The 24,789-nt window shown below is 48.5% G+C and overlaps 1 protein-coding gene across 5 annotated transcripts in view; it reads right to left on the minus strand.

Annotated features, from left to right (window-relative positions):
- LOC106572705 (glucose-6-phosphate 1-dehydrogenase) overlaps positions 1–24,515 on the minus strand; it is a 26,608-nt gene extending 2,093 nt beyond the window's left edge. The window contains exons 1-12 of one of the 5 annotated variants that reach the window (XM_014147109.3): positions 24,171–24,515; positions 23,931–24,094; positions 22,025–22,062; positions 21,639–21,747; positions 17,762–17,988; positions 15,479–15,637; positions 14,778–14,903; positions 14,414–14,507; positions 14,059–14,245; positions 13,486–13,721; positions 12,057–12,133; positions 11,116–11,208 (exon numbers count right to left, since the gene is read on the minus strand). In XM_014147109.3, coding sequence (XP_014002584.1) covers positions 11,116–11,208; positions 12,057–12,133; positions 13,486–13,721; positions 14,059–14,245; positions 14,414–14,507; positions 14,778–14,903; positions 15,479–15,637; positions 17,762–17,988; positions 21,639–21,747; positions 22,025–22,062; positions 23,931–24,094; positions 24,171–24,192 — 1,532 coding nt within the window. In that variant the 5' untranslated portion in view covers positions 24,193–24,515. The other 4 variants (XM_014147108.3, XM_014147110.3, XM_082962226.1 and 1 more) reach the window with 4 other exon arrangements.
- Between the last annotated feature and the right edge of the window lie 274 nt (positions 24,516–24,789).

Raw genomic sequence — 24,789 nt, forward strand, 5'->3', positions numbered from 1 at the left:
AGATAGAGGGTGGAGGAGGAACAGGGACAGATAGAGGGTGGAGGAACAACAGGGACCGATAGAGTGACAGATAGAGGGTGGAGGAACAGGGACAGATAGAGGGTGGAGGAACAGGGACAGATAGAGGGTAGAGGAACAGGGACAGATAGAGGGACAGAGAGGGTGGAGGAGGAACAGGAATAGGTACAGATAGAGGGTGGAGGAACAACAGGGACAGATAGAGGGTGGAGGAACAGGGACAGATAGAGGGTGGAGGAACAGGAACAGATAGAGGGTGGAGGAACAGGGACAGATAGAGGGTGGAGGAACAGGAACAGATAGAGGGTGGAGGAACAACAGGAACAGATAGAGGGTGGAGGAACAACAGGAACAGATAGAGGGTGGAGGAACAGGAACAGATAGAGGGTGGAGGAACAACAGGAACAGATAGAGGGTGGAGGAACAGGAACAGATAGAGGGTGGAGGAACAACAGGAACAGATAGAGGGTGGAGGAACAGGAACAGATAGAGGGTGGAGGAACAGGGACAGATAGAGGGTGGAGGAACAACAGGAACAGATAGAGGGTGGAGGAACAACAGGAACAGATAGAGGGTGGAGGAACAGGAACAGATAGAGGGTGGAGGAACAACAGGAACAGATAGAGGGTGGAGGAACAACAGGAACAGATAGAGGGTGGAGGAACAGGAACAGATAGAGGGTGGAGGAACAGGGACAGATAGAGGGTGGAGGAACAGGAACAGATAGAGGGTGGAGGAACAGGGACAGATAGAGGGTGGAGGAACAGGGACAGATAGAGGGTGGAGGAACAACAGGAACAGATAGAGGGTGGAGGAACAACAGGAACAGATAGAGGGTGGAGGAACAGGAACAGATAGAGGGTGGAGGAACAACAGGAACAGATAGAGGGTGGAGGAACAGGAACAGATAGAGGGTGGAGGAACAGGGACAGATAGAGGGTGGAGGAACAGGGACAGATAGAGGGTGGAGGAACAACAGGAACAGATAGAGGGTGGAGGAACAACAGGAACAGATAGAGGGTGGAGGAACAGGAACAGATAGAGGGTGGAGGAACAACAGGAACAGATAGAGGGTGGAGGAACAGGAACAGATAGAGGGTGGAGGAACAACAGGAACAGATAGAGGGTGGAGGAACAGGAACAGATAGAGGGTGGAGGAACAACAGGAACAGATAGAGGGTGGAGGAACAACAGGAACAGATAGAGGGTGGAGGAACAGGAACAGATAGAGGGTGGAGGAACAGGGACAGATAGAGGGTGGAGGAACAGGAACAGATAGAGGGTGGAGGAACAACAGGAACAGATAGAGGGTGGAGGAACAGGAACAGATAGAGGGTGGAGGAACAACAGGAACAGATAGAGGGTGGAGGAACAGGAACAGATAGAGGGTGGAGGAACAACAGGAACAGATAGAGGGTGGAGGAACAACAGGAACAGATAGAGGGTGGAGGAACAGGAACAGATAGAGGGTGGAGGAACAACAGGAACAGATAGAGGGTGGAGGAACAGGAACAGATAGAGGGTGGAGGAACAACAGGAACAGATAGAGGGTGGAGGAACAGGAACAGATAGAGGGTGGAGGAACAACAGGAACAGATAGAGGGTGGAGGAACAACAGGAACAGATAGAGGGTGGAGGAACAGGAACAGATAGAGGGTGGAGGAACAGGGACAGATAGAGGGTGGAGGAACAGGAACAGATAGAGGGTGGAGGAACAGGAACAGATAGAGGGTGGAGGAACAACAGGGACCGATAGAGGGTGGAGGAACAACAGGAACAGATAGAGGGTGGAGGAACAACAGGGACAGATAGAGGGTGGAGGAACAACAGGAACAGATAGAGGGTGGAGGAACAGGAACAGATAGAGGGTGGAGGAACAGGAACAGATAGAGGGTGGAGGAACAGGAACAGATAGAGGGTGGAGGAACAACAGGAACAGATAGAGGGTGGAGGAACAGGAACAGATAGAGGGTGGAGGAACAACAGGAACAGATAGAGGGTGGAGGAACAGGAACAGATAGAGGGTGGAGGAACAACAGGAACAGATAGAGGGTGGAGGAACAACAGGAACAGATAGAGGGTGGAGGAACAGGGACAGATAGAGGGTGGAGGAACAACAGGAACAGATAGAGGGTGGAGGAACAGGAACAGATAGAGGGTGGAGGAACAACAGGAACAGATAGAGGGTGGAGGAACAGGAACAGATAGAGGGTGGAGGAACAACAGGAACAGATAGAGGGTGGAGGAACAGGAACAGATAGAGGGTGGAGGAACAACAGGAACAGATAGAGGGTGGAGGAACAGGAACAGATAGAGGGTGGAGGAACAACAGGAACAGATAGAGGGTGGAGGAACAGGAACAGATAGAGGGTGGAGGAACAACAGGAACAGATAGAGGGTGGAGGAACAACAGGAACAGATAGAGGGTGGAGGAACAGGAACAGATAGAGGGTGGAGGAACAGGGACAGATAGAGGGTGGAGGAACAGGAACAGATAGAGGGTGGAGGAACAACAGGAACAGATAGAGGGTGGAGGAACAGGAACAGATAGAGGGTGGAGGAACAACAGGAACAGATAGAGGGTGGAGGAACAGGAACAGATAGAGGGTGGAGGAACAACAGGAACAGATAGAGGGTGGAGGAACAACAGGAACAGATAGAGGGTGGAGGAACAGGAACAGATAGAGGGTGGAGGAACAACAGGAACAGATAGAGGGTGGAGGAACAGGAACAGATAGAGGGTGGAGGAACAACAGGAACAGATAGAGGGTGGAGGAACAGGAACAGATAGAGGGTGGAGGAACAACAGGAACAGATAGAGGGTGGAGGAACAACAGGAACAGATAGAGGGTGGAGGAACAGGAACAGATAGAGGGTGGAGGAACAGGGACAGATAGAGGGTGGAGGAACAGGAACAGATAGAGGGTGGAGGAACAGGAACAGATAGAGGGTGGAGGAACAACAGGGACCGATAGAGGGTGGAGGAACAACAGGAACAGATAGAGGGTGGAGGAACAACAGGGACAGATAGAGGGTGGAGGAACAACAGGAACAGATAGAGGGTGGAGGAACAGGAACAGATAGAGGGTGGAGGAACAACAGGAACAGATAGAGGGTGGAGGAACAACAGGAACAGATAGAGGGTGGAGGAACAACAGGAACAGATAGAGGGTGGAGGAACAGGAACAGATAGAGGGTGGAGGAACAGGGACAGATAGAGGGTGGAGGAACAACAGGAACAGATAGAGGGTGGAGGAACAGGAACAGATAGAGGGTGGAGGAACAACAGGAACAGATAGAGGGTGGAGGAACAACAGGGACAGATAGAGGGTGGAGAAACAGGAACAGATAGAGGGTGGAGGAACAGGGACAGATAGAGGGTGGAGGAACAGGAACAGATAGAGGGTGGAGGAACAACAGGGACCGATAGAGGGTGGAGGAACAGGAACAGATAGAGGGTGGAGGAACAGGGACAGATAGAGGGTGGAGGAACAGGAACAGATAGAGGGTGGAGGAACAGGAACAGATAGAGGGTGGAGGAACAGGAACAGATAGAGGGTGGAGGAACAACAGGAACAGATAGAGGGTGGAGGAACAACAGGGACCGATAGAGGGTGGAGGAACAGGAACAGATAGAGGGTGGAGGAACAACAGGAACAGATAGAGGGTGGAGGAACAACAGGAACAGATAGAGGGTGGAGGAACAACAGGGACAGATAGAGGGTGGAGGAACAGGAACAGATAGAGGGTGGAGGAACAACAGGAACAGATAGAGGGTGGAGGAACAACAGGGACAGATAGAGGGTGGAGGAACAGGAACAGATAGAGGGTGGAGGAACAACAGGAACAGATAGAGGGTGGAGGAACAACAGGAACAGATAGAGGGTGGAGGAACAACAGGGACCGATAGAGGGTGGAGGAACAGGGACAGATAGAGGGTGGAGGAACAGGAACAGATAGAGGGTGGAGGAACAACAGGAACAGATAGAGGGTGGAGGAACAGGAACAGATAGAGGGTGGAGGAACAACAGGAACAGATAGAGGGTGGAGGAACAACAGGAACAGATAGAGGGTGGAGGAACAGGGACAGATAGAGGGTGGAGGAACAGGAACAGATAGAGGGTGGAGGAACAGGAACAGATAGAGGGTGGAGGAACAGGGACAGATAGAGGGTGGAGGAACAGGAACAGATAGAGGGTGGAGGAACAACAGGAACAGATAGAGGGTGGAGGAACAACGGGGACAGATAGAGGGTGGAGGAACAACGGGGACAGATAGAGGGTGGAGGAACAGGGACAGATAGAGGGTGGAGGAACAGGGACAGATAGAGGGTGGAGGAACAACAGGAACAGATAGAGGGTGGAGGAACAACAGGAACAGATAGAGGGTGGAGGAACAGGGACAGATAGAGGGTGGAGGAACAGGAACAGATAGAGGGTGGAGGAACAACAGGAACAGATAGAGGGTGGAGGAACAGGAACAGATAGAGGGTGGAGGAACAGGGACAGATAGAGGGTGGAGGAACAGGAACAGATAGAGGGTGGAGGAACAGGAACAGATAGAGGGTGGAGGAACAGGGACAGATAGAGGGTGGAGGAACAGGAACAGATAGAGGGTGGAGGAACAGGAACAGATAGAGGGTGGAGGAACAACAGGAACAGATAGAGGGTGGAGGAACAACAGGAACAGATAGAGGGTGGAGGAACAACAGGAACAGATAGAGGGTGGAGGAACAACAGGAACAGATAGAGGGTGGAGGAACAACGGGGACAGATAGAGGGTGGAGGAACAACAGGAACAGATAGAGGGTGGAGGAACAACAGGGACAGATAGAGGGTGGAGGAACAGGAACAGATAGAGGGTGGAGGAACAACAGGAACAGATAGAGGGTGGAGGAACAGGGACAGATAGAGGGTGGAGGAACAGGAACAGATAGAGGGTGGAGGAACAACAGGAACAGATAGAGGGTGGAGGAACAGGGACAGATAGAGGGTGGAGGAACAGGGACAGATAGAGGGTGGAGGAACAACAGGAACAGATAGAGGGTGGAGGAACAACAGGGACAGATAGAGGGTGGAGGAACAGGAACAGATAGAGGGTGGAGGAACAACAGGAACAGATAGAGGGTGGAGGAACAGGGACAGATAGAGGGTGGAGGAACAGGAACAGATAGAGGGTGGAGGAACAACAGGAACAGATAGAGGGTGGAGGAACAGGGACAGATAGAGGGTGGAGGAACAGGGACAGATAGAGGGTGGAGGAACAGGAACAGATAGAGGGTGGAGGAACAACAGGAACAGATAGAGGGTGGAGGAACAACAGGAACAGATAGAGGGTGGAGGAACAGGGACAGATAGAGGGTGGAGGAACAGGAACAGATAGAGGGTGGAGGAACAGGAACAGATAGAGGGTGGAGGAACAGGGACAGATAGAGGGTGGAGGAACAGGAACAGATAGAGGGTGGAGGAACAGGAACAGATAGAGGGTGGAGGAACAACAGGAACAGATAGAGGGTGGAGGAACAGGAACAGATAGAGGGTGGAGGAACAACAGGAACAGATAGAGGGTGGAGGAACAACAGGAACAGATAGAGGGTGGAGGAACAACAGGAACAGATAGAGGGTGGAGGAACAGGGACAGATAGAGGGTGGAGGAACAACAGGGACAGATAGAGGGTGGAGGAACAGGAACAGATAGAGGGTGGAGGAACAGGAACAGATAGAGGGTGGAGGAACAGGAACAGATAGAGGGTGGAGGAACAACAGGAACAGATAGAGGGTGGAGGAACAACAGGAACAGATAGAGGGTGGAGGAACAGGAACAGATAGAGGGTGGAGGAACAGGGACAGATAGAGGGTGGAGGAACAACAGGAACAGATAGAGGGTGGAGGAACAGGAACAGATAGAGGGTGGAGGAACAGGGACAGATAGAGGGTGGAGGAACAGGGACAGATAGAGGGTGGAGGAACAGGAACAGATAGAGGGTGGAGGAACAACAGGAACAGATAGAGGGTGGAGGAACAACAGGGACCGATAGAGGGTGGAGGAACAGGGACAGATAGAGGGTGGAGGAACAGGAACAGATAGAGGGTGGAGGAACAACAGGAACAGATAGAGGGTGGAGGAACAGGAACAGATAGAGGGTGGAGGAACAACAGGAACAGATAGAGGGTGGAGGAACAACAGGAACAGATAGAGGGTGGAGGAACAGGGACAGATAGAGGGTGGAGGAACAGGAACAGATAGAGGGTGGAGGAACAGGAACAGATAGAGGGTGGAGGAACAGGGACAGATAGAGGGTGGAGGAACAGGAACAGATAGAGGGTGGAGGAACAACAGGAACAGATAGAGGGTGGAGGAACAACGGGGACAGATAGAGGGTGGAGGAACAACGGGGACAGATAGAGGGTGGAGGAACAGGGACAGATAGAGGGTGGAGGAACAGGGACAGATAGAGGGTGGAGGAACAACAGGAACAGATAGAGGGTGGAGGAACAACAGGAACAGATAGAGGGTGGAGGAACAGGGACAGATAGAGGGTGGAGGAACAGGAACAGATAGAGGGTGGAGGAACAACAGGAACAGATAGAGGGTGGAGGAACAGGAACAGATAGAGGGTGGAGGAACAGGGACAGATAGAGGGTGGAGGAACAGGAACAGATAGAGGGTGGAGGAACAGGAACAGATAGAGGGTGGAGGAACAGGGACAGATAGAGGGTGGAGGAACAGGAACAGATAGAGGGTGGAGGAACAGGAACAGATAGAGGGTGGAGGAACAACAGGAACAGATAGAGGGTGGAGGAACAACAGGAACAGATAGAGGGTGGAGGAACAACAGGAACAGATAGAGGGTGGAGGAACAACAGGAACAGATAGAGGGTGGAGGAACAACGGGGACAGATAGAGGGTGGAGGAACAACAGGAACAGATAGAGGGTGGAGGAACAACAGGGACAGATAGAGGGTGGAGGAACAGGAACAGATAGAGGGTGGAGGAACAACAGGAACAGATAGAGGGTGGAGGAACAGGGACAGATAGAGGGTGGAGGAACAGGAACAGATAGAGGGTGGAGGAACAACAGGAACAGATAGAGGGTGGAGGAACAGGGACAGATAGAGGGTGGAGGAACAGGGACAGATAGAGGGTGGAGGAACAACAGGAACAGATAGAGGGTGGAGGAACAACAGGGACAGATAGAGGGTGGAGGAACAGGAACAGATAGAGGGTGGAGGAACAACAGGAACAGATAGAGGGTGGAGGAACAGGGACAGATAGAGGGTGGAGGAACAGGAACAGATAGAGGGTGGAGGAACAACAGGAACAGATAGAGGGTGGAGGAACAGGGACAGATAGAGGGTGGAGGAACAGGGACAGATAGAGGGTGGAGGAACAGGAACAGATAGAGGGTGGAGGAACAACAGGAACAGATAGAGGGTGGAGGAACAACAGGAACAGATAGAGGGTGGAGGAACAGGGACAGATAGAGGGTGGAGGAACAGGAACAGATAGAGGGTGGAGGAACAGGAACAGATAGAGGGTGGAGGAACAGGGACAGATAGAGGGTGGAGGAACAGGAACAGATAGAGGGTGGAGGAACAGGAACAGATAGAGGGTGGAGGAACAACAGGAACAGATAGAGGGTGGAGGAACAGGAACAGATAGAGGGTGGAGGAACAACAGGAACAGATAGAGGGTGGAGGAACAACAGGAACAGATAGAGGGTGGAGGAACAACAGGAACAGATAGAGGGTGGAGGAACAGGGACAGATAGAGGGTGGAGGAACAACAGGGACAGATAGAGGGTGGAGGAACAGGAACAGATAGAGGGTGGAGGAACAGGAACAGATAGAGGGTGGAGGAACAGGAACAGATAGAGGGTGGAGGAACAACAGGAACAGATAGAGGGTGGAGGAACAACAGGAACAGATAGAGGGTGGAGGAACAGGAACAGATAGAGGGTGGAGGAACAGGGACAGATAGAGGGTGGAGGAACAACAGGAACAGATAGAGGGTGGAGGAACAGGAACAGATAGAGGGTGGAGGAACAGGGACAGATAGAGGGTGGAGGAACAGGGACAGATAGAGGGTGGAGGAACAGGAACAGATAGAGGGTGGAGGAACAACAGGAACAGATAGAGGGTGGAGGAACAACAGGAACAGATAGAGGGTGGAGGAACAACAGGAACAGATAGAGGGTGGAGGAACAGGGACAGATAGAGGGTGGAGGAACAGGAACAGATAGAGGGTGGAGGAACAACAGGAACAGATAGAGGGTGGAGGAACAACAGGAACAGATAGAGGGTGGAGGAACAGGAACAGATAGAGGGTGGAGGAACAGGGACAGATAGAGGGTGGAGGAACAACAGGAACAGATAGAGGGTGGAGGAACAGGAACAGATAGAGGGTGGAGGAACAGGGACAGATAGAGGGTGGAGGAACAACAGGAACAGATAGAGGGTGGAGGAACAACAGGAACAGATAGAGGGTGGAGGAACAGGAACAGATAGAGGGTGGAGGAACAGGGACAGATAGAGGGTGGAGGAACAACAGGAACAGATAGAGGGTGGAGGAACAGGAACAGATAGAGGGTGGAGGAACAGGGACAGATAGAGGGTGGAGGAACAGGGACAGATAGAGGGTGGAGGAACAGGAACAGATAGAGGGTGGAGGAACAGGGACAGATAGAGGGTGGAGGAACAACAGGAACAGATAGAGGGTGGAGGAACAACAGGAACAGATAGAGGGTGGAGGAACAACAGGAACAGATAGAGGGTGGAGGAACAACAGGAACAGATAGAGGGTGGAGGAACAGGAACAGATAGAGGGTGGAGGAACAACAGGAACAGATAGAGGGTGGAGGAACAACAGGAACAGATAGAGGGTGGAGGAACAACAGGAACAGATAGAGGGTGGAGGAACAGGAACAGATAGAGGGTGGAGGAACAGGGACAGATAGAGGGTGGAGGAACAGGAACAGATAGAGGGTGGAGGAACAGGAACAGATAGAGGGTGGAGGAACAACAGGAACAGATAGAGGGTGGAGGAACAGGGACAGATAGAGGGTGGAGGAACAACAGGAACAGATAGAGGGTGGAGGAACAGGGACAGATAGAGGGTGGAGGAACAACAGGAACAGATAGAGGGTGGAGGAACAGGGACAGATAGAGGGTGGAGGAACAGGAACAGATAGAGGGTGGAGGAACAACAGGAACAGATAGAGGGTGGAGGAACAGGAACAGATAGAGGGTGGAGGAACAGGGACAGATAGAGGGTGGAGGAACAGGAACAGATAGAGGGTGGAGGAACAGGAACAGATAGAGGGTGGAGGAACAACAGGAACAGATAGAGGGTGGAGGAACAACAGGAACAGATAGAGGGTGGAGGAACAACAGGAACAGATAGAGGGTGGAGGAACAACAGGAACAGATAGAGGGTGGAGGAACAGGAACAGATAGAGGGTGGAGGAACAACAGGAACAGATAGAGGGTGGAGGAACAACAGGAACAGATAGAGGGTGGAGGAACAGGAACAGATAGAGGGTGGAGGAACAGGGACAGATAGAGGGTGGAGGAGGAACAGATAGAGGGTGGAGGAACAGGGACAGATAGAGGGTGGAGGAACAGGGACAGATAGAGGGTGGAGGAACAACAGGAACAGATAGAGGGTGGAGGAACAACAGGAACAGATAGAGGGTGGAGGAACAACAGGAACAGATAGAGGGTGGAGGAACAACAGGAACAGATAGAGGGTGGAGGAACAGGGACAGATAGAGGGTGGAGGAACAACAGGAACAGATAGAGGGTGGAGGAACAGGAACAGATAGAGGGTGGAGGAACAGGAACAGATAGAGGGTGGAGGAACAGGAACAGATAGAGGGTGGAGGAACAGGAACAGATAGAGGGTGGAGGAACAACAGGAACAGATAGAGGGTGGAGGAACAGGGACAGATAGAGGGTGGAGGAACAGGAACAGATAGAGGGTGGAGGAACAACAGGAACAGATAGAGGGAGGAGGAACAGGAACAGATAGAGGGTGGAGGAACAGGGACAGATAGAGGGTGGAGGAGGAACAGATAGAGGGTGGAGGAACAGGAACAGATAGAGGGTGGAGGAACAGGGACAGATAGAGGGTGGAGGAACAGGGACAGATAGAGGGTGGAGGAACAGGGACAGATAGAGGGTGGAGGAACAGGGACAGATAGAGGGTGGAGGAACAGGGACAGATAGAGGGTGGAGGAGGAACAGATAGAGGGTGGAGGAACAGGGACAGATAGAGGGTGGAGGAACAGGGACAGATAGAGGGTGGAGGAACAGGGACAGATAGAGGGTGGAGGAACAACAGGAACAGATAGAGGGTGGAGGAACAACAGGAACAGATAGAGGGTGGAGGAACAGGGACCGATAGAGGGTGGAGGAACAGGAACAGATAGAGGGTGGAGGAGGAACAGGAACAGATAGAGGGTGGAGGAACAACAGGAACAGATAGAGGGTGGAGGAACAACAGGGACAGATAGAGGGTGGAGGAACAGGGACAGATAGAGGGTGGAGGAACAGGGACAGATAGAGGGTGGAGGAACAGGGACAGATAGAGGGTGGAGGAACAGGAACAGATAGAGGGTGGAGGAACAGGGACAGATAGAGGGTGGAGGAACAGGGACAGATAGAGGGTGGAGGAGGAACAGATAGAGGGTGGAGGAACAGGGACAGATAGAGGGTGGAGGAACAGGGACAGATAGAGGGTGGAGGAACAAGGACAGATAGAGGGTGGAGGAACAAGGACAGATAGAGGGTGGAGGAACAAGGACAGATAGAGGGTGGAGGAACAGGGACAGATAGAGGGTGGAGGAACAGGAACAGATAGAGGGTGGAGGAACAGGAACAGATAGAGGGTGGAGGAACAGGGACAGATAGAGGGTGGAGGAACAGGGACAGATAGAGGGTGGAGGAACAGGGACAGATAGAGGGTGGAGGAACAGGGACAGATAGAGGGTGGAGGAACAGGGACAGATAGAGGGTGGAGGAACAGGGACAGAGAGGGTGGAGGAGAGTTCGATGGACATGTGATGAAGGTAAGGTAGGATTTAGTAGTATTACTTACCTTCCATAGGTGTAAGAGATAGGAGGTGTTTTCTCTCCCTCTATGTGATGGAGGAGGGGAGTGAAGATCCTCCAGGCTTCTCGCAGCTCATCACTGGGAGAGGAAAAAGACCAGGAAACAGGAGCAATGTTATGATTTATAACACAGCGTTGGTGAATATTTGTTTCTGATTGGCTAGAAGGACGTTCTAGAATGGACATTAAAATGTGTGCTTTAGTATTGTTTTCTTTGGAAACGGTGGTATAAACGCCTCCGTTGTGTACATTTACCTTCGATAAATGAACTGGGCGTTTATCCCTTATATATTTTGTCACAAATCAGGTCTAATAGAAATGTTCCTTCCATACATGAGAGATGATCAGTGTAGAATACATAGGGTTTCTCAGCCCATAGATACGGGTCAGAGACAGTGTGGTGACTGAGACAGAGTCAGAGACAGTGTGGTGACTGAGACAGGGTCAGAGATAATGTGGTGAATGAGACAGGGTGTGAGATAGTGTGGTGACTGAGACAGTGTGGTGATTGAGACAGGGTCAGAGACAGTGTGGTGACTGAGACAGGGTCAGAGACAGTGTGGTGACTGAGACAGGGTCAGAGACAGTGTGGTGACTGAGACAGGGTGTGGGATAGTGTGGTGACTGAGACAGTGTGGTGACTGAGACAGGGTCAGAGATAGTGTGGTGACTGAGACAGGGTCAGAGACAGTGGCAGACATGTCAGTGAGCACATCGCCACCCCTCAGAGCCTCGTTCCTCTCTAGGGTTCTTCCTAGGTTCCTGCCTTTCTAGGGAGTTTTTTCCTAGCCAACATGCTTCTACATCTGCACTGCTTGGGGTTTTAGGCTGGGTTCCTGCAAAGGAACTTTGTGACAACTGCTGATATGAAAATTACATTTGAAATGTTCAATTAAGCGGGTGAGATAGTGGCAGTCAGAGACAGACCTGCGGACAAAGTGCATCGGATTCCCACAGAACACATCCAGAATAAGACGCTCATATGCATCAGGGAGCTTCACGTCCTGTAGAGAGAACACGAGACGAGTTGTCATCTATTCCACACACACACACGTTCAGAAGTTTGGGGTCACTTAGAAATGTCCTTGTTTTTGAAAGAAAAGCTACATTTTTTTGTCCATTAAAATAACATCAAATTGATCAGAAATACAGTGTAGACATTGTTAATGTTGTAAATGACTATTGTAGCTGGAAACTGCTGATTGTTTATGAACTATCTACATAGGCGTACATTATCAGCAACCATCACTCCTGTGTTCCAATGGCACGTTGTGTTTGCTAATCGAAGACCTTTCTTCTGAAACTCGTCAGTCTTTTCTTATTCTGAGAAATGAAGGCTATTCCATGCGAGAAATTGCCAAGAAACTGAAGATCTAGTACAACACTGTGTGTTACTCCCTTCACAGAACAGTGCAAACTGGCTCTAACCAGAATAGAAAGAGGAGTGGGAGGCCCCGGTGCATAACTGAGCAAGAGGACAAGTACATTAGAGTGTCTAGTTTGAGAAACAGACGCTTCACAAGTCCTCAACTGGCAGCTTCATTAAATAGTACCCGCAAAACACCAGTCTCAACGTCAACAGTGAAGAAGCGACTCCGGGATGCTGGCCTTCAAGACAGAGTTCCTCTGCCCAGTGTCTGTGTTCTTTTGCCCATCTTAATCTTTTATTTTTATTGGCCAGTCTGAGATATGGCTTTTTCTTTGCAACTCTGCCTAGAAGGCCAGCATCCCGGAGTCGCCTCTTCACTGTTGACGTTGAGACTGGTGTTTTGTGGGTGCTATTTAATGAAGCTGCCAGTTGAGGACTTGTGAGGCATCTGGTTCTCACAAGAAAGTCGAAGAGAAAGTCTGTTTCTCACAGGAAAGTTCTTTGTTTCTGGCCATTTTGAGCCTGTAATCGAACCCACAAATGCTATTGCTCCAGATACTCAACTAGTCTAATGAAGGCCAGTTTAGTTGCTTCTTTAATCAGAACAACAGTTTTCAGCTGTGCTAACATAATTGCAAAATGGTTTTCTAATGATCAATTAGCCTTTTAAAATGATAAACTTGGATTAGCTAACACAACGTGCCATTGCAACACAGGAGTGATGGTTGCTGATAATGGGCCTCTGTACGCCTATGTAGATATTCCAGAAAAAAATCTGCCGTTTCCAGCTACAATAGTCATTTACAACATTAACAATGTCTACACTGTATTTCTGATGTTATTTTAATGGACAAAAAAAAGCGCTTTTCTTTCGAAAACAAGGGCATTTCTAAGTGACCCCAAACTTTGGAACGGTAGTGCAAACACACACACACACACACACACACACACACACACACACACACACACACACACACACACACACACCTTGTATCTGCTCCTGTAGGTAAGGTCCAGTTCAGTCTCCTCAGGGCTGAAGTAAGCTCCAGGCTTCTTGGTCATCATCTTGAGGTAGATGGCCTCATCAGGCTGTACCCTCACCACCAGCTCATTCCTCTGGCACTGCTCATTAAAGATGTCCCCTGGAACATCCGTGAACTGGAGACGCACTTCCGCCTTACGCTCGTTGAGTGCCTTACCGCAACGCAGGACGAACGGAACACCTAGGGGATGAGGGATGGATGAGGGGAGAGCGGGATGGGTGGGTGGATGGGAGAGCGACAAAGAATAGAGAGAGGGTAGATGAGAAGGGAGGAGAGAGAGAGAGTGTGTATGAGAGTAATGATCGACGTTCCTGTGCAGGTGGAGTCAAACAAGAGTTGGGAAGTCTAGTACCAGAATAACTAGGTAAGAGAGGGAGAGTTCAGGATTGTGAGGAATGCAGAGTATCAGGCTGACAATATGAGCGGATGAGTCTGGAAGATATGTAGAAACATGTCTAGATAAGGGACATAGGAGGAAAAGAGTTTGCCAGAATCCAAGATGTCCGTCGGTCCTCACCATCCCATCTCTCATTCTGTACGTAGAGCACAGAGGTGGCGAAGGTAGGCGTCCGGGAGCCGTTGGGCACGGTGGGGTCGTCTAGGTAACCCAGTCTGGCATGGCTCTCCCCCTCAGGGTCCCCTATGTACTGACCCAGCACCACATCAGACCGAGGCACTGGGGCAATGCACTTCAACACCTTCACCTAGGGTTCACACACACACGTTTAGAAGACAGAGGGAACGGTCATATAGTTTTATGTCACCTGTGTAAAAAGTGTGCCCAGAGTTTGTCCTGGTCAGCATGTCCATGGGAAAACTCCTGACCCTAAGTGGAACACTGATCAAAGTGGAACACTGGTTGGTGATGCTACCTTCTCATCTCTGACGTCATCAGGGCTGGTGGAGGCAGGCTTCTCCATGGCAACCAGAGAGAGCATCTGGAGGAGGTGGTTCTGCATGACATCACTAAAGCAGGAAATATCACAAACCCATGGAACTGAACAACTCAATTATTTGTCACATGCTTTGCAAATAACAGGTGTAGACTTAGAATACAATTTTTACTTACGAGCCCTTCCCACAATGCAACAAGAAAGACAAATAATAGAAAAGGCTATATTCCACTACATTGCCATAGAATAAGAGAACCACATGAAAATCAGAAAAAACAGTTGATCAAAGTTTTCCAGTGATTTATACTTTGGCATGGCTGTTGCAAATGCCGCTCCTCCTCACCGGATAATGCCAAAGTCATCAAAGTATCCTCCGCGTCCCTGTGTACCGAATGGTTCTTTAAAGGTTAGAACCACACAGGCCACGCTGTTCCTGTTCCAGATAGGACCAAAGATACGGTTCCCAAACCTGATGAACAGACAGCGGACAGGATCAAAACACAATGGTAAACGGTTTCTGTGTTGGTAAGAACATAGCACGTCAAGGTTCTTTCAGTTCCCACAGGGATCACACACACATACCTAACCTGTATGAACACACTTCATGTAAAATCACTTTGGACAAAAGCATCTGCTTCATTGTGATGAATATTGTACAGTACTTCATGAACAAGGAGGATTTCAAATCTGTAAATGTACTGTCTCCTGGGATCAGGACTCAAGCTGTACCTGAGGACGATGAGGTTCTAACACCATCTCTGTACCTGAGGACGATGAGGTTCTAACACCATCTCTGTACCTCAGGACGATGAGGTTCTAATACCATCTCTGTACCTGAGGACGATGAGGTTCTAATACCATCTCTGTACCTGAGGACCATGAGGTTCTAACACCATCTCTGTACCTGAGGACCATGAGGTTCTAACACCATCTCTGTACCTGAGGACCATGAGGTTCTAACACCATCTCTGTACCTGAGGACCATGAGGTTCTAACACCATCTCTGTACCTGAGGACCATGAGGTTCTAACACCATCTCTGTACCTGAGGACCATGAGGTTCTGCACCATCTCCTTGCCCAGGTAGTGGTCTATGCGGTAGATCTGGTCTTCTCTGAACAGGGAGGAGAAGTGGGACGACAGCTCCTGAGAACTCTGCAAGTCACGACCAAATGGCTTCTCCACTATCACCCTGCTCCAACCTCTAACACACAGAGACAGAGACCACTTTACAGTGTGGTACAGGGATGTGTGAGTGTGTTTGTGCATGTGTGTTTATGGGTTTTCTATCCTTGTGGGGACCAGAAATTCAGACTAGTGGGAACATTACGCCGTTCCCCACAAGGAAGAAGGCTATTTTAGATAGGGGTGCAACTTTCACTGGGGACTGGGGGGAATTCTGAAATTGTATTCCCCCCAGTTTTATTATTCAAATGTGATACAAAAAGAAGAAAAATTGTGCTTCAGGACAATGCGGACGCCACAGAGCGGTTGGGTAGGCTGTTGTGAGTGAACAGTCGGCTGGATTTAGGACCGCGCAGATGCCACAGATGGGGCTGACAGGCTGTGTGAAGGCAAAGGTTCTGGAAGGCTGGCTGGAACAGCACGAGAGAGTTGAGCATAGTTCAGTGTGTACATGTTGTGCTCTTTCACTGAGTTGTAAAAGAAAGCAGAACAGAAACGGGTTACTCTTTAGTAGACTGATGTAGTTGGCAAGGTAACTGCTGTTTAACTTAACGGGGGGGGGGGGGTAGTATTTATTCGCAGTGCTGAGCTAGTATTGTAACTGACATGTTAACTTTAGCTAATGTTTTATCCCCTCTCGACTGAGGTGAATGAATAAGCTACGCTAGTGAGCAGCTACCACAGTCAGTTCAGCTCTAGTCTCTAGTTATCTGTCAGATAGTGATATGAGGTGGCTATTAGTACTGTCTGAAAGTAATTGTTTGTATGGACACCTTTTGTAGCCTTTGTTTTGTCCCATTTCAACAGAAGTAAATGAACTTGGGTAGCTTTTGCCAGTTGATGTACAGTTGGCAAGACAGCTGGCCAAAAGTTGGCCAACAATAGCTATTCTTTTTGCCTCAATCACACTAGACCTGAATCAAACGATGAAACCATCGGCCAAACAATTGAAGATTGTACTGAAAAAACATCACAATATCAATGTGAGTTTTTATTAGCCAGTATGGCAATGTAACGTTATTGATTTGTCAGTTTCCCTAGCTAATTCCCAACTTTTCACACTGACACAGTAATAAACAGCTCTAACATTACAGGCTTCACTGTCATGGTGCACAGTAGAGGTCTGCACAGGACCGATTTTTTCATCCCACTCCTGCCTGCACCTGCAGCTTTTCATACCCCACCTGCTGGCTTTCTGTCTGACTCCCACAAGAACTGGTCCCAAACCCAACCACAGTTCCGCAATGTTTTTTTTAGGCATATGTGACGCAGCTCACTTGCCAGCCATGGTCCCAGAAATGTTGAGCACTATAGGCAATATCAAATGTGCAAAAATAACTTTAGAAATAGGTTAAATTACCAGAGATTCTGACATGGCCCTTATATTAGACTATCTGTATTACTGGGCTATATCAGCCAATATGCTAGATGTAGATTGAAGAGAGCAGAGTTGGAGAGACTTGTACTTTTTCTTGCGCCATTTTTATAGCCTATGTTTGGGAGTGGAAGGATTTTCATTCAGTGAAATATGGGTGATCAATATTTAGGCCTTTGTAGGCAATGTAGTAAACTATAGCCTAATCATAGGCCTATTTAGGAAGTATATTTCCTTGGAAAGAACTGCTCTGTGGTTCTCCACCCATGCATAGGCTGTAGCCTAATCTACTCTTTAATTGAGACCACACATGCACCTAATCGCACAGGTATGGTTACTGAATTTGAAGCAGCAAGAATGATGACAGTGACACTTAACGTTTTGCATTTTCAGTCTTATTAAACACTTAAACATATTTAATAATGATCTCTTACCTAGCTTGATGACTGTGGGTATTTTTGCTTACTTTTTGTTCTAAATAGAGATGGCATATTGGATTTCGTAAATATTCTGGAAATTCGCATTCGATGGCTAAACCAGACCCCTCGCCAGGTTATGTCCCCCCCACTTCTAAAACCAAAGTGGCACCCCTGATTTTAGGCTTAGGGGTTAGGTTTAGAATTACAGTTAGGTGTTAGGAGTTAGGGTTATGGGATTGGGGTTTGGTTAAGGGTTAGGGAAAATAGTAAAATGATAGAAAAACAAATGTATGTGTGTTCATGCATGCATATGCTTGAGCGATCTGCCAAGTGTGTTTGAGACACTGACTTGCGGCACATGCAGTGGGCTCTGATGTTCTTGCTAACATGATGGTAGACGCTGGGGGGCAGTGCCAGGTAGAAGATACAGTTAGCATGGTCAGCCCCCCTGCTGGTGGTCAGGGAGCTCAGGTGGGCATTCAGCTCAGAGAAGGAGTCCTCCTCATCATACCTGCCACTCAGGTAAGAGTTCCTACTGAAGAACGCAGCGAGGCGCTCACTCTCACCATCACCAACCTGAGAAAACACATGTACACACATGAATGATTGCAACAGAATACCTATCCATAGTCTTTTCATTGTAATTAGTATGAACATGTACATCTAGGTCAACCACATTGCGCGGGACAGTCGTGCATTTTGCCCGTGTCACCCTTCCCACAAAGAAACAATCATGTCCTGCATTTTATCAACAAATTCAAGCACCACTAATTTAGGAAAAAAAGGTTGATTTCAGTCAGACATTCCAACCTGTCTCTTGCAGCAAAACAGCACCTCTCTGTCTCAGGTGTAGACCATGTATCTGATGCAGTCTGGACAGTGAAACAGCACCTCTCTGTCTCAGTAGGTGTAGACCATGTATCTGATGCAGTCTGGACAGTGAAACAGCACCTCTCTGTCTCAGTAGGTGTAGACCATGTATCTGATGCTGTCTGGACAGTGAAACAGCACCTCTCTGTCTCAGTAGGTGTAGACCATGTATCTGATGCAGTCTGGACAGTGAAACAGCACCTCTCTGTCTCAGTAGGTGTAGACCATGTCTCTGATGCTGTCTGGACAGTGAAACAGCACCTCTCTGTCTCAGTAGGTGTAGACCATGTCTCTGATGCTGTCTGGACAGTGAAACAGCACCTCTCTGTCTCAGTAGGTGTAGACCATGTATCTGATGCAGTCTGGACAGTGAAACAGCACCTCTCTGTCTCAGTAGGTGTAGACCATGTCTCTGATGCTGTCTGGACAGTGAAACAGCACCTCTCTGTCTCAGTAGGTGTAGACCATGTCTCTGATGCTGTCTGGACAGTGAAACAGCACCTCTCTGTCTCAGTAGGTGTAGACCATGTATCTGATGCTGTCTGGACAGTGAAACAGCGCCCCCTCTGTCTCAGTAGGTGTAGACCATGTATCTGATGCAGTCTGGACAGTGAAACAGCACCTCTCTGTCTCAGTAGGTGTAGACCATGTCTCTGATGCTGTCTGGACAGTGAAACAGCACCTCTCTGTCTCAGTAGGTGTAGACCATGTATCTGATGCAGTCTGGACAGTGAAACAGCACCTCTCTGTCTCAGTAGGTGTAGACCATGTATCTGATTCTGTCTGGACAGTGAAACAGCACCTCTCTGTCTCAGTAGGTGTAGACCATGTATCTGATGCAGTCTGGACAGTGAAACAGCACCTCTCTGTCTCAGTAGGTGTAGACCATGTATCTGATGCAGTCTGGACAGTGAAACAGCACCTCTCTGTCTCAGTAGGTGTAGACCATGTATCTGATGCAGTCTGGACAGTGAAACAGCACCTCTCTGTCTCAGTAGGTGTAGACCATGTATCTGATGCAGTCTGGACAGTGAAACAGCACCTCTCTGTCTCAGGTGTAGACCATGTATCTGATGCAGTCTGGACAGTGAAACAGCACCTCTCTGTCTCAGTAGGCGTAGACCATGTATCTGATGCAGTCTGGACAGTGAAACACCACCTCTCTGTCTCAGTATGTGTAGACCATGTATCTGATGCAGTCTGGACAGTGAAACAGCACCTCTCTGTATCAGTATGTGTAGACCATGAATCTGATGCAGTCTGGACAGTGAAACAGCGCCCCTCTGTCTCAGTAGGTGTAGACCATGTCTCTGATGCTGTCTGGACCAAAATACTATGTAATGTCATACTATTTCTGTCCAGACAGCATCAGAAACATGGGTTACATACAGAGGGGCGCTGTTTCGCTCTCTCGGACGCTTACTCCAGTGATATAGTTTCAGCAGAGAGAAAGAGGCGAAGCGAGAGGGCTCACTCTCGCCAAAATCTGCCCAGAATAAGCCCAATACGATTCTATGGGAATAAAATGCAGACCTAAGCTTGTTGCCTTTCTTCCTGCCTTTGGGACAAAGACTCCCATTGTTAGGGTGGAGTCATGAGCGTCTCGTCATTATATACAGATCTCTGGTTTCCTCACAAATTAGGAAGGAAAGTTGTGGGGTGCACAGTTCACTGTTAGGATGCTCTATTGCCCTTAAGTAAATTGATGTTTTGCCAGAATTATATAATTACTCCTGTCTAAATCAAATAATTCAAAATACTTCCCCAGGGAGCATTACATAGCCACAGAGGACCATTAGCTTATTTTTATTTTTTAAATAGCTATGGATTGTTTTCAATCAGAAGTGTGTAGGCCTAAGCCTATTTGGGTAGTGCACCTGGTAATAGGTCTAGCTGTTGGAGTTGCACCCATCAGTGAAAAGCATCTAAATGTGTTAAGATGGTGTCTTGAGTATTATTTTTTTTATTTAACTAGGCAAGTCAGTTAAGAACAAACTCTTATTTACAATGATGACCTACCCGTCATTGTGTGTGGAAAAGATATGGTGCATCTCTTTCCAGAATGCATGTATACACTACATGACCAAAAGTATGTGGACACCTGCTCGTCGAACATGTCATTCCAAAATCATGGGCATTAATATGGAGCTGGTTCCCCCTTTGCTGCTACAACAGCCTACACTCTTCTGGGAAGGATTTCCACTAGATGTTGGAACATTGCTGCAGTGACTTGCTTCCATTCAGCGAGGTTGGGCACTGATATTGGGCGATTAGGCCTGGCTCGCAGTCGGTGTTCCAATTCATCCCAAAGGTTTTCGATGGGGTTGAGGTCAAGGCTCTGTGTAGGCCAGTCAAGTCCACCAATCTCAACAAACCATTTCTGTATGGACCTCGCTTTGTACACAGGGTGCATTGTCATGCTGAAACAGGAAAATACCTTCCCCAAACTGTTGCCACAAAGTTGGAAGCACAGTATTGTCTAGAATGTCACTGTATGCTGTAGCATTAAGATTTCCCTTCACTGGAGCTAAGGGGCCTAGCCCGAACCATGAAATACAGCCCCAGGGCATTATTCCTCCTACACCAAACTTTACAGTTGACACAATGCATTCGGGCAAGTAGCGTTCTCCTGGAATCCGCCAAACCCAGATTAGTCTGTCATACTGCCAGATGATGAAGCGTGATTCATCACTCCAGAGAACACGTTTCCACTGCTCCAGAGTCCAATGGCAGCAAGCTTTACACACTCCAGCCGACGCTTGACATTGCGCATGATGATCTTAGGCTTGTGTGCGGCTGCTTGGAAACCCATTTCATGAAGCTCCCACAAACAGTTATCGTGCTGATGTTGCTTCCAGAGGCAGTTTGGAACTCGGTAGTGAGTGTTGCAACCAAGGAAAATTATTTTTACGCTCTACAACACTTGGCAGTCCATGTTTGTCATCTTGTGTGGCCTACCACTTCGCAGCTGAGCCGCTGTTGCTCCTAGATGTTTCCACTTCACAATAACAGCACATACAGTTGCTCGAGGTAGCTCTAGCAAGTCTGAAATTTGATGAACTGACTTGTTGGAAAGGTGCCCTGTTGAAAGTCACTGAACTCTTCAGTAGGGCCATTCTACTGCCAATGTTTGTCAACGGAGATTGCATGGCTGTGTGCTCGATTTTAAATGTGGTCACCCTATGTACATCCCCCAATAACCTCACTGACAAACCATGGTCACATTAGAGGGAATGCAGTCAAGGCAGTTTCACATCGACTTTCAATGGTGAAGCTACCAAAAGCTAAACGACTTTGATCAAAAAAAGTTAGCAGAACCGAGTTGCCTGCACTCAGCCTACACTAAGACTCCTTACCTTCATATGTGGCAGACATGCTGTCCTGATGTCCTCCATGGTCAGCTTGGAGCGAGCAAAGCCCACAAAGTGGGTCTCTTCTGGGAGAAGCTCATCTCTGAACAGCCACCTTTAAGAGGACTGAACAATGAGATGCAGTATAAAAAAGGGACAGAGACAAAGACAGGACACTCAGTCAGCTCCCTGGAGACATGATGACCTAGAACACTGGTCAAGGAGCAGACCCCCCCCCCCCCCCCCCCCAAACTCCTAGCATAATTAGTAGAAACTTGAGATGACAAACCTGAACCATGAACAGCGTTTACGGACAGTCATTCTGATGATTCAGGGACTGTGGAGATAGACAGGCACATAATCCGGCAACATAAAACAGGAAACTCACTCACCATAGAGTAGGATAGATCTTCTTATTGGCAAGATCTCCCTGAATGGATAGATTAAAAAGTTAAATAAAGTATTTGAGAGACTAAAATGTGCCTAGAACCTTATGGCTGATTACTCTTGTTTTTATTCATTTCCTGTTTCTATGAACACATAGTACAGTACAGGGCAGTTCAACGTCCAACCTACACAGTACCAATCTACTGTCCCCAAGTCCAGAACAGACTATGCGAGGCGCACAGTATTACATAGAGCCATGACTACATGGAACTCTATTCCACATCAAGTAACTGATGCAAGCAGTAGAATCAGATTTAAAAAACAGATAAAAAAAACAAAAAAACACACCTTATGGATCAGCAGGGACTGTTAAGCAACACAAACATAGGCACAGACACATGCATACACACACACACACACACACACACACGATAACATATGCACTATGCACACACACACATGGATTTTGTGTTGTAGATATGTGGTAGTGGAGTAGGGGCCTGAGGGCACACAGTGTGTTGTGAAATCTGATATGAATGTTTTAGAATGTTTTTAAAAAGTGTATAACTGCCATAATTTTGCCGGACCCCAGGAAGAGTAGCTGCTGCCTTGGCAGGAAGTAATGGGGATCCATAATAAACCCCAGGAAGAGTAGCTGCTGCCTTGGCAGGAAGTAATGGGGATCCATAATAAACCCCAGGAAGAGTAGCTGCTGCCTTGGCAGGAAGTAATGGGGATCCATAATAAACCCCAGGAAGAGTAGCTGCTGCCTTGGCAGCAAAACGTTTAACTGAGTCAACGTGGGGCATGGTGTGAGTAGCATACATATTTAAACACAATATTGAATCACAGGAAGACAAACACTGCAGCACAGCCATTCTGAAAAGTCACTTTTTAAAACACTCAAATGTTGCGAAGGGGGATAGTGATTTGTGATAAACAGATAGCTAACTCACGGAAGTGGACAAACATTTTAAGTCCTAAACTCATCTCTCTTTCAGCGCTAGATAAAGAAAAGCCAGATGCAGCACATTTCAGTCAGCGTGTGACCCCTCTCCTCTCTTCCCACAATCTCTCTCTCACACACACACCACGCACCTCTCGTCAGTCAGTCAGTCACACACACACACCACGCATCTCTCGTCAGTCAGTCAGTCAGTCAGTCAGTCAGTTAGTCAGTCAGTCAGTCACACACACACACACCACACACCTCTCGTCAGTCAGTCAGTCAGTCAGTCACACACACACCACGCACCTCTCGTCAGTCAGTCAGTCAGTCACACACACACCACGCACCTCTCGTCAGTCAGTCAGTCAGTCACACTACACTTACTTAGTTGACCCCATGTTTGGACTTCAAACCAGATGGAACTCTAGATATAGAGAGTCGTATCCTAGCTGGGTAATTAGAACAAGCAAGACTCCACGTTTCCATAACAACTCACACATCAGCCTAATCAGTAGCGTAACTACTGAGTCGTAAGGTCATGTGGTTGATCTTAAAGCACATCTCAAAAGGAACCCACTCTTATCCCACAGTGGAAGCTGTGCAACAAGTCAGTAACTTCCTTTTAAATACTGTGGAACTATGGCTATTGGCTGTGTTCCAACATTCACACTAGAACACTTCCAGCACTGAAGCAGTTTACTGGTAGCATACAGTCTGACACGTGCTATTCTAGTATGAACATTGGACAGTACACTATGTAACATGTCTCTGCCCTTGTAGAACAGAACATACCACAGGGAAAAGGTTCACTGTTTCCATAAAATAAACACATGCATAGAGGGACAACTACTACTTAGCCTGAGTGCCAGTCTGTTTGTGCTATCATACCAACTCCTTGTCACTCAATGTCATGCCAAACATGAAAGGAAGAGCACAAACAGGGTAACTACTAGAGTACTCACTGAGGCTCCCAGTATGATGAAGATGTGTAAGTCAGATGAATGGGACAGCTCTCTTCTCAGCTGACCCAATACCTCAGAGTGGGTGAGACACCCAGGAACACCACTCATCTTCTCCATCTGGTGTGTTGTCTCTGTACTGTATGTCAAGCCTGGTTCCCTCTCTGCTGCTGAAAGACAGCAAGAGACATACAACAATAGCAACAGGAAGATGTTGGAGTCAGTCTTTGTGTGTGATCTTACTCTCTGTGTCGTGTTGTCTCATTCACTCTCAAAGGGTCCAGGTCCAGCTCTCTCCTGGCTCAGTCAGTAACAGAACAGTGGAGTGTGTGTGTGTGTGTGTGAGAGGTAGGTTCAAATTGTAACTGTCATCGTTGTATAGCAGAAACATTCACCAAGGCATTGCTGCCACCTATTGTTGCAAAGGAAGAATGTCTCAATGTGATATGGATAGGGGTATGGTGATTAGGCATCAGGATATATGATAAACAGAGTATGATGATTATATACGAGTGTGAACAAATAAAGTGAGTGTGAGTGTGTAGAGAGCCCTGTGAGTGTGTAGAGAACCCTGTGAGTGTGTAGAGAGCCCTGTGAGTGTGTAGAGAGCCCTGTGAGTGTGTAGAGCGCCCTGTGAGTGTGTAGAGCGCCCTGTGAGTGTGTAGAGAGCCCTGTGAGTGTGTAGAGCGCCCTGTGAGTGTGTAGAGCGCCCTGTGAGTGTGTAGAGAGCCCTGTGAGTGTGTAGAGCGCCCTGTGAGTGTGTAGAGAGCCCTGTGAGTGTGTAGAGCGCCCTGTGAGTGTGTAGAGAGCCCTGTGAGTGTGTAGAGCCCTGTGAGTGTGTAGAGCCCTGTGAGTGTGTAGA

This window comes from Salmo salar, chromosome 15 (assembly GCF_965601325.2).
Source record: "Salmo salar chromosome 15, fSalSal1, whole genome shotgun sequence".
NCBI classification, from domain to species: Eukaryota; Metazoa; Chordata; class Actinopteri; order Salmoniformes; family Salmonidae; genus Salmo; species Salmo salar.